Source organism: Lithobates pipiens, unplaced genomic scaffold (genome assembly GCF_037356315.1).
Source record: "Lithobates pipiens isolate NorthernLeopardFrog02 unplaced genomic scaffold, aLitPip1_a1.2 Scaffold_22, whole genome shotgun sequence".
Lineage (NCBI taxonomy): Eukaryota > Metazoa > Chordata > Amphibia > Anura > Ranidae > Lithobates > Lithobates pipiens.
In genome coordinates this window covers 24,663,706-24,675,749 of record NW_027507784.1, presented here as the reverse complement: position 1 = coordinate 24,675,749, position 12,044 = coordinate 24,663,706, and the positions used below count along the sequence as shown (strand labels likewise).

At 44.7% G+C, this 12,044-nt stretch overlaps 1 protein-coding gene across 1 annotated transcript in view; it reads right to left on the bottom strand.

Annotated features, from left to right (window-relative positions):
• Nucleotides 1-538: 538 nt before the first annotated feature.
• Nucleotides 539-12,044, bottom strand: part of LOC143923426 (microfibril-associated glycoprotein 4-like) — a 33,939-nt gene continuing 22,433 nt past the window's right edge. Inside the window, exons 5-7 of the mRNA XM_077447085.1 lie at nt 3,840-4,022; nt 1,678-2,198; nt 539-1,588 (exon numbers count right to left, since the gene is read on the bottom strand). Coding sequence (XP_077303211.1) covers nt 1,951-2,198; nt 3,840-4,022 — 431 coding nt within the window. The 3' untranslated portion in view covers nt 539-1,588; nt 1,678-1,950. The remainder of the gene's footprint in view (nt 1,589-1,677; nt 2,199-3,839; nt 4,023-12,044) is intronic.

Here is a 12,044-nt window from a genome sequence, read left to right as displayed (position 1 = left end):
TAAACAGCCGCGATGAGCGGGCGTTTACTGCGATCCGTGATGCGCCGGGTCACGGATGCTCTCGAGTGCGCGCCCCAGGGGGCGCGCGAGAGCGGAATTCTGGGAGGACGTCATATGACGGCCTCCCAGAGTTAAACAACTGCCCTGTAGCCGTCATTCGGCTATGGGCCGGTTGTTAAGTGGTTAAAGGATGTTAGCTATCTTTGGCCTTGTAAGTTTCTCATTAGACTAAAAGAGGTAAAACCTTGCTACACTTTAATATTCAAATTTTCTGAGATACTTTGGGTTTTTAATTGCTGTAAGCCATAATCATCAAAATTAAAAGAAAGAAATGCACTGAATATTAAAATATACAAGTTTCACTTTTTGAATTGAATTACTGAAATAAAGTAATTTGTTTATAATATTCTAATTTTTTGGGGTGCATGTGCTTCTGGGGGAATGGTGCTTTAGGTGAATCTGTTGCTTTGTCTTGCAAGGGCTAAGCTAAGCACATGTTCTTCATTTTAAAATGTAATAAAAAAAAGAAACATCAGTCTCATGTATAAACAATATTTTAATGTGAAGGTAATGCTGTGCAAATCTTTTTGTTCCTGTATGAGTTATTAAATACACATTTTGGGAAAAAAAATACTTTTATATGGCAGTGGTAACTACTGAATGCTGAGAACATTAGGGACGGAGGCATGCAGAGGGGATTACTAAGCAAACAATAGACATAGAATACTGTCTAATGGAACTTCATCTCAAAGAGTAAGGGTCAGTTATTCCCCACAAGTGAATCTTAGTAGCACCATAAAGTTAGCAAGAATGCTCAAGAATTAGAATAACATTATTGTAACAAGGGATGGTTGAGTGACGGTAATGCCGCGTACACACAACCGGACTTTTCGAGGGACTAGGTCCGACAGACTTTCGACGGAGTTTCCGAAATGAACGGACTTGGCCACACACAATCACACCAAAGTCCGATGGATTCTAACGTGATGACGTACGACCGGACTAGAATAAGGAAGTTCATAGCCAGTAGCCAATAGCTGCCCTCGCGTCGGTTTTTGTCCGTCGGACTAGCATACGGACTAGCGGATTTATCGGTAGGAACTGGGTCCGGCGGCGTTCCGGCGGGAAAATTTGAAACATATTCCATTTCTAAAGTCTGTCGGATTTTTGCAAATCAAAAGTCCGCTGCAGCCCACACACGATCGAATGGTCTGCCGGAATTGTTCCGTCGGACCTTTGATGTTGAAAAGTCTGGTTGTGTGTACGCGGCATAACACTCACCAAACATTATTTTACCATGGAAGGCTCCAATGATGGTACCAGCAACACTGAAATATGGCACTGAAGGAACTTTCCATAAAGAATGTCCATTGGATATGAGTAAATGGACATAAATCTCCAATGAATGTCCATTGGAGATGAGTAAATCGATCCACTCAAATCAAAATTTGGTTTGTATCAAACAGGATCTGCAAGACAGGTCAATTTACTCATTGGCTCCATATGCTTTGGATCATTTGGGGAAACATGTAATTGTTTCCTCTAGGGGAGAACCTGCACTCGGTTGTGAATCCCAGACCTCCTGCCCCTAAGGCCGCGTACACACGGGCGGACTGTTCGCCCAACCTTGTCCGCTGAACAGTGTTTGGGCGAACAGTCCGCCCGTGTGTACGCGGCCTTACTTGCCTTTGAGGTTCCTAACCACTTGTGCTTTGAGGAATATAACTGGCTAAGGTTTGGAATCAAGATGAAGTTCCATCGTCAGGGTCTTTCTTGAGATACATCAAGTCATGGAAAATATTACAGTTTTTGGGAAAAGGTCAAAGATTAAATATCTCATGGGATGGTTTGTGGTTGCCTGTGTTTGGAGGACAATAAGATAAAACAGAAAGGAAGTCATAGGTCCTACAGGCAGTAGACATCACAGGTCTTGGACCAAACCGAGGGTTTTCACACACGACGTATCTTCATCTCAGTGGACTTCAGGGAATAATAAAGACCTCGCCACTGAGCCCAGATGACTCCACTGCCATAGGACAGGTGGGCCCCTCGTAGATACGGCCCATTCAAGTTAGCCAGGTGGCAAGCTCGGTACCAGAACCCTCCCGCTGAGAGGGAGGCACAGTTCTGCAGGAAGACATCGCGGTCATTGTCGTAGGTAGAGAACTTCATTCCATTATGGTAGGTCAAGGAATCCCCTGTAGGAGAACAGCATGTCTTAAATAAATCATTCAGAAATCGGTGTGGATGGCCATTTTATTTATATGTTGATGCTTTGTTTTACTAAAAGGAAAGGCAAACGATAGGAAAGGAGAAGTATAGAGAAGAAATTACAAATAAAATGGGATTGGAGGAAATTAGGGATGAAAAGAGGGGGGGGGGGGCAAAAGAAAAGGAGAGAGGGAGAAGAGGGGATAGGAAAGAATATAATAGAAGGTGGAGAAAAGAGGTGGGGAAAGTGAAATAAAAGGTATAGAGAAAAAAGGAGAAATTAAAGAAGAGAGGAGAAAAGGAGGATAGGAGAGAGAAGGAGAGAGTGGGCTGAGGGAAGAAAGGGAAAGGTGCACTTTAGTTGAATGAATTGAGTCACTTGTTTGGCACTTATAAAAGCACGGGTTTATGTGAGCTAATGGGCGGTGCAGTACCGCATTTGGTCACAGGTTCGGGAGCGCCGGGGACACTCGGAACGGTTTGGAGCCGTTCGGAAGTACTCGGAATGACTCGGAAATACTCTGACCCCAAGTGTTTCCGAGCATTTCCGAGCTGTCCCCGAGTATTTTGGAAGCTCTCTGGCGCCCCACCACTTCTGGCCACATTCAGTATTGCATGTATAAGCCCTTGTACACAAGGTCAGAGATTCCGAGATTTTGTCCGATGGATTTTGTCCAAAACTGTTGTATACACACGGTTGGACAAAGTTGTCGGAAAATCCGACGTGATGACGTTATTTCGTTACGACAGGACTACGTTCACACTAGTAGCCAATAGCTTTGGTGTAGGAATTTGATCTGAGCATGCGTGGCACTTTGTCCGATCGGAATTCTCTACACATGATTGGAGTATGTCCGATCGGAGCATTTTGTCTGAAAATTTTACCAACAAGTTGGAAAAGTTGGTCCGTCGGATACTCCGACGGAAACAGTCCGATGGAGACCACACACAGTCGGAATATCCGACAAAACGGTCCGATCGGACACATTCCGACGGAATCTCCGACCGTGTGTACAAGGGCTTAGAAGTCAATGCGGAACGAATTATCTTTATTTCCATTGACTTCTATGGGGAAACTCACTTTGATATGCTTACAAGCGTTCTTCTGGAACGGATTATGCTCATAATCCAAGGTTCCACTGTATTATAGGTCAAACAATAACATTGAAGGTATCACACTAGATGAGCTTTCTTTTTTTGGGGAACACTAGAGAGTAGATAATAATAATAATAATAATAATAATAATAATAATAATAATAATAATAATAAAGAAGATACAGAAGGGTTGGGGATTAAAGCTTTATTGGACCCATTTACTTTATGTTTGGGTCAGCTGATGTGGTAAGAGTGTGAGAGATTGGAATTTTTGGACATAATTACCTGTTGGGGGGATTGAAGTGATCTGTTAGGTCAGGGATATGCAATTAGTGGACCTCCAGCTGTTGCAGAACAAGTCCCATGAGGCATAGCAATGAGGCATGATGGGACTTGTAGTTTTGCAGAAGCTGGATGTCTGCTAATTGCATATCCCTGTAGTAGGGGATTGAAGAGATTGTCTTGGATATTCAAAGTGCTAGACTTTTTGGACTGATATATTTTTGTCATGTTAGCCTGAGTGCTTACTTACCTGCCCCACCATCACTGAAGCCCTCCACGTATAAGGTGTACCCATCCTCCTCTGGGTTGATAGCGTTGGGGGAAAGAGCAAAATCAGCGTACTTGGCGTAGGTCCTGTTGCCTTCAAAATCACCCAGGTCTACTCTCAGCTCATATTTTTTCCGTAGAGTCAGCTGATAAATATTGTGCAGTCCTGGGGGAGGAAATAAAATATAAAGTAGATGATGTATGAAGGAACACACTCCAGTACTGCCTCTAGAAGAGGAAACAGGAGACATTTTCTAGGCAAACTCTAAAGGATCTATAAACCCTCTACACGTCCCACACGTCTACACATCCCACTATATTCTCAAAAGTATTGTGACACCTGCCTCTACACGCCCTGAGGCAATTTAGTTCGTATATGTAGCGCTATACAAGTTATTCATTCATTCATGAACTTTAATGGCATCCCAGTCTTAGTCCGTAGGGTTCAATATTAAGTTGGCCCACCCTTTGCAGCTATAACAGCTTCAATTTTTCTGGAAAGGCTGTCAACGAGAAGGCTTGGCTCGCAGTCTCCGCTCTAATTCATCCCAAAGGTATTCTATCGGTTGAGGTCAGGACTCCGCGCAGGCCATTCGAGTTCCTCCACCCCAAACTCATTCATCCATGTCTTTATGTACCTTGCTTTGTGCACTGGTCCAAATCATTTTGTGGAGGGGGGATTATGGTGGGTTTTTTTTTTCTCAGGGGGTTGGGCTTGGCCCCTTAGTTTCAGTGAAGGGAACTTTTAAGACGTCAGCATGCCAAGACATTTTGAACAATTTCATGCTCCCAACTTTGTGGGAACAGTTTGGGGATGACCCCTTCCTGTTCCAACATGACGGAGCACCAGTGAACAAAGCAAGGGCCATAAAGACATTCATGAGCGATTTTGGGGTGGAGGAACTTGACTGGCCTGCAGAGTGTCCTGACCTCAACCCGACAGAACACCTTTGGGATGAATTAGAGCAGGGCCTGCGAGCCAGGCCTTCTCGTTGACAGCCTTTCCAGAAGAGTTGAAGCTGTTATAGCTGCAAGGGTGGGCCAACTCAATATTGAACCCTACAGACTAAGACTGGGATGCCATTAAAGTTCATGTGCGTGTGAATATAACATAGTTTATTGTTGTGTATAATCTCTGTTGTGTATAATTGATTCACACTGTGTGACTATACTTTATACCTCTCTGGTTCATATTGTATAGCCCAACTTTTTTTGGTTATTGCATGTGCGGGAGTGACATCCTCACAGCTTGGCCATTCAAAAGTCCGGAGCCTGCAAATCTGGAAGTAAGACTGGGTGAAGATGGAAGTCCTGTCAATGGTGAGAGCTCGCCACTAGAGGGTTTTCTTTTACAGATAAGTCTTTCACATTGTGCTAGTATGTGATGCATACTAACACATTATGCCATTACCGTGCAGGGGGCCCGAAAGTGTTTATTTTTATCTTCAGGATTTGCTACCACCTTAAATAAATTAAACTTATCAAATAAGCCCCACACAAAAATCCTCGAAATAAAAATAGATTTTGTCTAATTGGCCCAATAAACAAAACTGTTCTGGTTTACAATTCTACATCTCCGTGGTGCTGACGTGTCATATGCCGCGTACACACGACCGGACTTTTTTCGACGGACTTGGTCCGGCGGACAATCCGACGGACTTTGCAGCTGAGGTCCGCCGGGCTTTCAATTGAACGGACTTGGCCACACACGATCACTTCAAAGTCCGACGGATTCGAAGGTGATGACGTAGAATAAGGAAGTTCATAGCCAGTAGCCAATAGCTGCCCTAGCGTCGGTTTTAGTCTGACGGACTAGCACACAGACGACCGGATTGTCCGATAGAAAGCCGAGTCCGGTGCACAAATTTGAAGCCAGCTTCATATCTAGGTCTGCCGGACTTTTGGGAAGAAAAAGCCCGCTGGAGCCCACATGCCATCAAATTGTCAGACGGACTCTGGAAAGTCTGATTGTGTGTACGCGGCAATAGTCCTCAGAATACTATAAACTGGCCAATGGTAGAGTATGTATAGTATTACTAGGGAAGGATTGTTCATTTATTGTGGGTATGGCCTAGAGAAGCCTTTCTCAACCATGGTTCTGTGGAATCCAAAGGTACCCCCAGATGTTTCTAGGGTTACCTTGAGCCGTGGCTGATTGATCTCCCATCTGATGGTTCCTGCAGAGTTTTGGGTCCAGTGCCCAGGGCCGTCTTTAAGGCAGGGCAAAAGGGGCAGCTGCCCTGGGCCCTGTCATTGTTGTGGGGCCCAAAACAGCTACCTCATACTTGCCAACTATCCAGGTTTAAATTCCCTTGTCCCTTGAAGTTTTAGTCCCTTGCTGTGTCCCAATATCTCAGTGTGAAGTGCTGGTCCTAATGCTGCCCAGCTCTGCCCTGTTGATGTGTACAGATGACTCACCTGCAGACCCTGTGTTTACATGTAAATAACCGGCATTCATGTGTAAATAGAGGCTGCAATACTAAGTAAATAGCTGCGACTGGTGGCATTGATATGTAAATAAAGGCGACATTCATATGTATATCATGCTCCCCTGCAGTGAGGAGATGATGTGCTGTAACCTCTAGCAACTAATCAGTGAGCCGCAATGTGTGTTGTAACCTCTAGCAACCAGTCAGTAAGCAGTACTGATAAGCTGTAACTGCTGGCAACCAATCACAATTGCTGCCTGATCTGATACAGTAAACTGAAGTCCAGCTGCTATTTATTGTATGTCTCAGAGCAGGTGGAGAGTGAAATTGCCTGGGGGGGGGGCCAAGAAAATGTTTGCCCAGGGCCCAATCAATCTAAAGATGGCCCTGCCAGTGCCACTTGGTAGAACCAGCAGTAAGACCCCAATGATCTGTTAAGCTGGCCTTAAGGGTGGCATTCTCACCGCCACTGTAACGGGGGGGGGGGGGGGCATTCTTCACACTGACCACCAATGTAGGGGGGGCATTTTCCCAATGACCTCTGATGCATTCATCTTTGCAGAGGTTTCCTGAGACCTGAAAATTATTTTAAGGGTTCCTCTGTGGATACAAGGTTGGCTGGTCTCGGGTAAGTAAATGGTAAGTGTGGAGCTCGGCAGAGTAAAAGGATAAAGTCACAGCACTTACATTTCTATATGATATATACGAAAAACACAATTTAGTGTACATTGTATAGCAGTACCGGCCACAATTAATGGAGGACAAGCTGTGAGGACAGAGTGCCTCTAAACCCCGTCCGTAGCAGGAACATAATCTACAACACGGGTATGCCATTTACAAACAAACCTAAAATAGGGCATTAAAACAATGAAATAACAAATTCAGGACTTCAATTCCAAGCGTCTTCTGGCAGCAACATTTTCTGAATGTCATCACTGTGGAATTAAAACAATCCCATTTTTGTTTTCTATTTTAAGGCCACTTTTTAAAAGTAGATCATCAGTCATGTTCTGCTAAAATCGGCTTCATTGTTCTTATTTCTCTTATATATAAAACTGCATATCTGCCCAATCAGAGGGGGCCTTCTGAGTTCCAGATGCTTGTGTCCAAGATCTAAAGTTGGGCCCCATCCTTAGAGAGGAACTGCAGTCTGCTCACACAATCTGTAATAAAAACATCTTTACCATTCTGAAGCTTATGGCCACTGGGAGTGGAAAATGTCTAGTGAAAGAATATTATTAATTGTGCCCCATCATTGGTGTCAGTGTAAGGCAATAAGCCACACTGTTGGTATCAGTGGCAGGAAAAGTGCCCTATTGTTGGTGTCAGTGGAAATTATAGTGCCCCACTGTTGGTGTAAGTGGAAGGAATGGTGCCCTATTGTTGGTGTCAGTGGAAGGAATAGTGCCTCCATTGCTGGTGTCAGTGGAAGGAATAGTGCCTTATTGTTGGTGTCAGCAGAAGGAATACTGTCCCATTGTTGCTGTCAGTGGAAATTATTGTACCCCACTGTTGGTGTCACTGGAAGGAAAGGTGCCCTATTGTTGATGTCATTGGAAGGAACAGTGCCTCCATTGCTGGTGTCAGTGAAAGGAATGGAGCCTTATTGTTGGGGTCAGCGGAAGGAATACTGCCCCATTGTTGGTGTCAGTGGAAATTATAGTGCCCCATTGTTGGTGTCAGTGGAAATTATTGTACGCCACTGTTGGTGTCAGTGGAAGGAAAGGTGCCTTATTGTTGGTGTCAGTGGAAGAGTGGAAGGAATACTGCCCCATTGTTGGTGTCAGTGGAAATTATAGTGCCCCATTGTTGGTGTCAGTGGAAATTATTGTACCCCACTGTTGGTGTCAGTGGAAGGAATGGTGCCCTATTGTTGATGTCATTGGAAGGAACAGTGCCTCCATTGCTGGTGTCAGTGGAAGGAATGGTGTCTTATTGTTGGTGTCAGCGGAAGGAATACTGCTCTTTTGTTGGTGTCAGTGGAAATTATAGTGCCCTATTGATGGTGTCAGTGGAAGGAATGGTGCCCTATTGTTGGTGTTAGTGGAGGGAATAGTGCCCTGTCGCTGGTGTCAGTGGAAGTAATAGTGCCCTATTGTTAATGGTGTCAGTGGGAGGAATAGTGCCCCACCCTTTGTATCAGTGGGAGTGTTCCATTGTTTATATCAGTGGGAGAAACAGTGCCCATCATTGGTGTCAGAGGAAAAATATGCCACATTTTTGGAGTCAGTAGTGCCTCGTATTAGTGGGAGGAATAGTCCTCCAAGGGTCAGAGAAATGCAATGAAGGGGCCCAATCTGGTCCTTTGTTCTGTTGGAAATCCTTCTGTCCCTTTTTCCTCCTAAGGCATCCCTCTTTTTGTTCTGATGTATGGACTTTTTTTTTTTTAATGTACTATGTAACTACAGTAAAACCTTTTATTCTACTTCTAAATGATTGAAGTTGACATTTTGAAAAGGTAATATAATTAGTAAGTAAGTAGTGGTAAAAAAAAAGTCAGTTGTAGGGGGCGACCATTAGGGGCGTGTCCTTTGCCCAGGGCCGTCTTTAATACTGACTGGACCCTGGGCAAAAATTTTCTTAGGCCCCCCCCCCCCCCCATGCAATTTCAATCTCCACCTTCTCTGAGACATCCAATAAATAGCAGCTAGACTTAAAATCAGTTTACTGTATCAGATCAGGCAGCGATTGCGATTGGTTGCCAGAGGTTACAGCATTTTATTACTGCTTACTGACTGGTTGCTAGAGGTTACAGCACTCCTTAAGGCTCACTGATTAGTTGCTAGAGGTTACAGCACATGATATGTGCTTGTTGATTGGCTGCTAGAGATTACTGTACAGTAATACTGCTCACTGGTTGCTATAGGTTACAGCACATCTCCTCACTGCAGGGGGGCATGATATACATATGAATGCTGCCTTTATTTACATATCAATGCAGTTGGCCTCAGCTATTTACATATGCATGTCACTGCTATTTACATATGAATGCTGGTTATTTACATGTAAACACAGGGTCTGCTGGTGAGTCATCTGTACACAACAATAGGGCAGAGCTGGGCAGCATTAGTAGTAGGGTTGCCACCTGTCCAGGATTCACCCGGACAGTTCGGGTTTGGAATCATGTGTCCAGGTTTCAGACTACCTGAAACCTGGACACATTATTTAGACTGGACTATGGCAAGCAGGGTTGCTGGCTGCAGTTGTCTAAACTTAGAGTGTCTGTTACACTCTTTCACACTGCCCAAAGCCAGCACTAAGAAATCCCCCCCCCCCAAACACACAGACAGGAGAGGAGAGAGGGCTCGATCTGCACCTCTTCCCCCCACCCCTACCCTTCTGTGTCTGCCCACACTCTAATCCCCAGCACCGTGCCTCAGACAAAGGAAAGTTGGGTCTGGAAATTTGAAGTCCAGCAGCCTCAGATACATCTGGCTGAGAGGTGCTGACTTCCAAGGGGTGAGTGAGTTCACCATCCATCCCTGTCTGTGACTGAAGTGTCTCTCCTGCCTCTGAGTGAGGTAAGGTAAATCAGGGTTCTCAGAGCACCCCTTACTTTAGAGTTCCCCTTTACAACAGAAGCCACAGTGTTCCCCCTTACATCAGTCTTCTCCATACCATATATATCAAAGTGTGATCAACCTGAAAATTCAAATCCGACCACTAACAAGCGCTGTTAGTGGACGGATTTGAATTTTCAGGTTGATCACATTTTGATATATATGGTAAGGTTGGTTTTATAACAGCAGCTAAATATTGAGATTTAATCCCAGGTGGGAGGGAGTTGACCACATTTATGAGCGCTGGGAGCAGAGGTAGACACATCAGACATTGAGTGAATACCCCTGCAAAATATAAATATAGTGTTCTCCATACACCAGAGTTCTCAGCGTTCCCCCTTAAATCAGGATTCCCAGAGCATTCCTTATGCCAGAGTCCCCAGAGTTCCTCCTTAAACCAGAGTCTGCAGATTCCCCCCCTTACAGTGAAAGGGAACTCTGCAAGTTCAGATGTAAAAGGGGAACTCTGTGGACTCTGATGTAAAGGGGAACTCTTGTTATTAACTTTGTATGATTAAAAATGTTATTTAATAGCAAAATATATGTATAGTTTATAGTATAAAAAACATTGCTGTGCACCGCTAAAGCGTTCGGGTTTGACTTGAAGAAAAGGTGGCAACCCTAATTAGTAGCAGCACTTCACACTGAGATATCAGGACACAGCATGGGACTAAAACTTCAAGGAACAAGGGAATGTAAACTGGGGTAGTTGGCAAGTAGGAGGAAGATGCTTTGGGCCCCACAACAATGACAGGGCCCAGGGCAGCTGTCCCTTTTGCCCTGCCTTAAAGACGGCCCTGCCTTTGCCTATTTACATTGTGCCAAAATGTGTCCCTCGTTCTCATCTCAGAAAGTTTGGAGGTATGAATTACGCTGCCTTTGGCTTAATTCTACCAAAATTCATAAGACTGCATTAACAACTTGAACCATTTCCATTGCTAAACAGCATGAACAATATAAGTATCTAAAGTAACAGGCAGCTTCAAAAGTGAAGATTTCCTTATATGGAGTTAGGTTTTATCTCCTGCAGCTTCCCATGTGCACTGGAATGGGAAATATCAAACGATTAACATTTATAAAATATTAAGTAAAGAACTGGTATTTCCTGCAATGGAGGTTGTATCCCAGTTCACAGTTAATACATTGCTGGGAGCAAAAGACGGACCAAAATTCAGACAATGTATTGAAATATGTTTTTTTTTGTGATTGCCTATTTGTAACTATATTTATTGGTATTGGGATATTGGATACAATAATTGGATTGGAACACATTGGATGACATCAGACAGGGATATCCACCTGCATATTTCCATGTAGATTTGACTGATCTGCAGAGAATTACTGTATTTATCGGCGTATAACACGCACCCCAAGTTTAGGAGGGAATTTTAAGGAAAAAAACTTTTAGGAGGGAAGTTTTAAGGGGAAAAAAAACCTTACATTTAAATGCCCATCAATGCAGCCTTATCAGTGTCCATCAGCAGCCTTCTCCACCATTGCAGCCTTGTCAGTGTCATATGCAGCCTTGTCCACCATTGCAGCCTTGTCAGTCAGCCTTGTCCACCATTGCAGCCTTGTCAGTCAGCCTTGTCCACCATTGCAGCCTTGTCAGTCAGCCTTGTCCACCATTGCAGCCTTGTCAGTCAGCCTTGTCCACCATTGCAGCCTTGTCAGTCAGCCTTGTCCACCATTGCAGCCTTGTCAGTGTCATATGCAGCCTTGTCCACCATTGCAGCCTTGTCAGTCAGCCTTGTCCACCATTGCAGCCTTGTCAGTCAGCCTTGTCCACCATTGCAGCCTTGTCAGTCAGCCTTGTCCACCATTGCAGCCTTGTCAGTCAGCCTTGTCCACCATTGCAGCCTTGTCAGTGTCATATGCAGCCTTGTCCACCACTGAAGCCTTGTCAGTCAGCCTTGTCCACCATTGCAGCCTTGTCAGTCAGCCTTGTCCACCATTGCAGCCTTGTCAGTGTCATATGCAGCCTTGTCCACCACTGAAGCCTTGCCAGTCAGCCTTGTCCACCATTGCAGCCTTGTCAGTCAGCCTTGTCCACCATTGCAGCCTTGTCAGTGTCATATGCAGCCTTGTCCACCATCGCAGCCTTGTCAGTCAGCCTTGTCCACCATTGCAGCCTTGTCAGTCAGCCTTGTCCACCATTGAAGCCTTGTCAGTCAGCCTTGTCCACCATTGCAGCCTTGT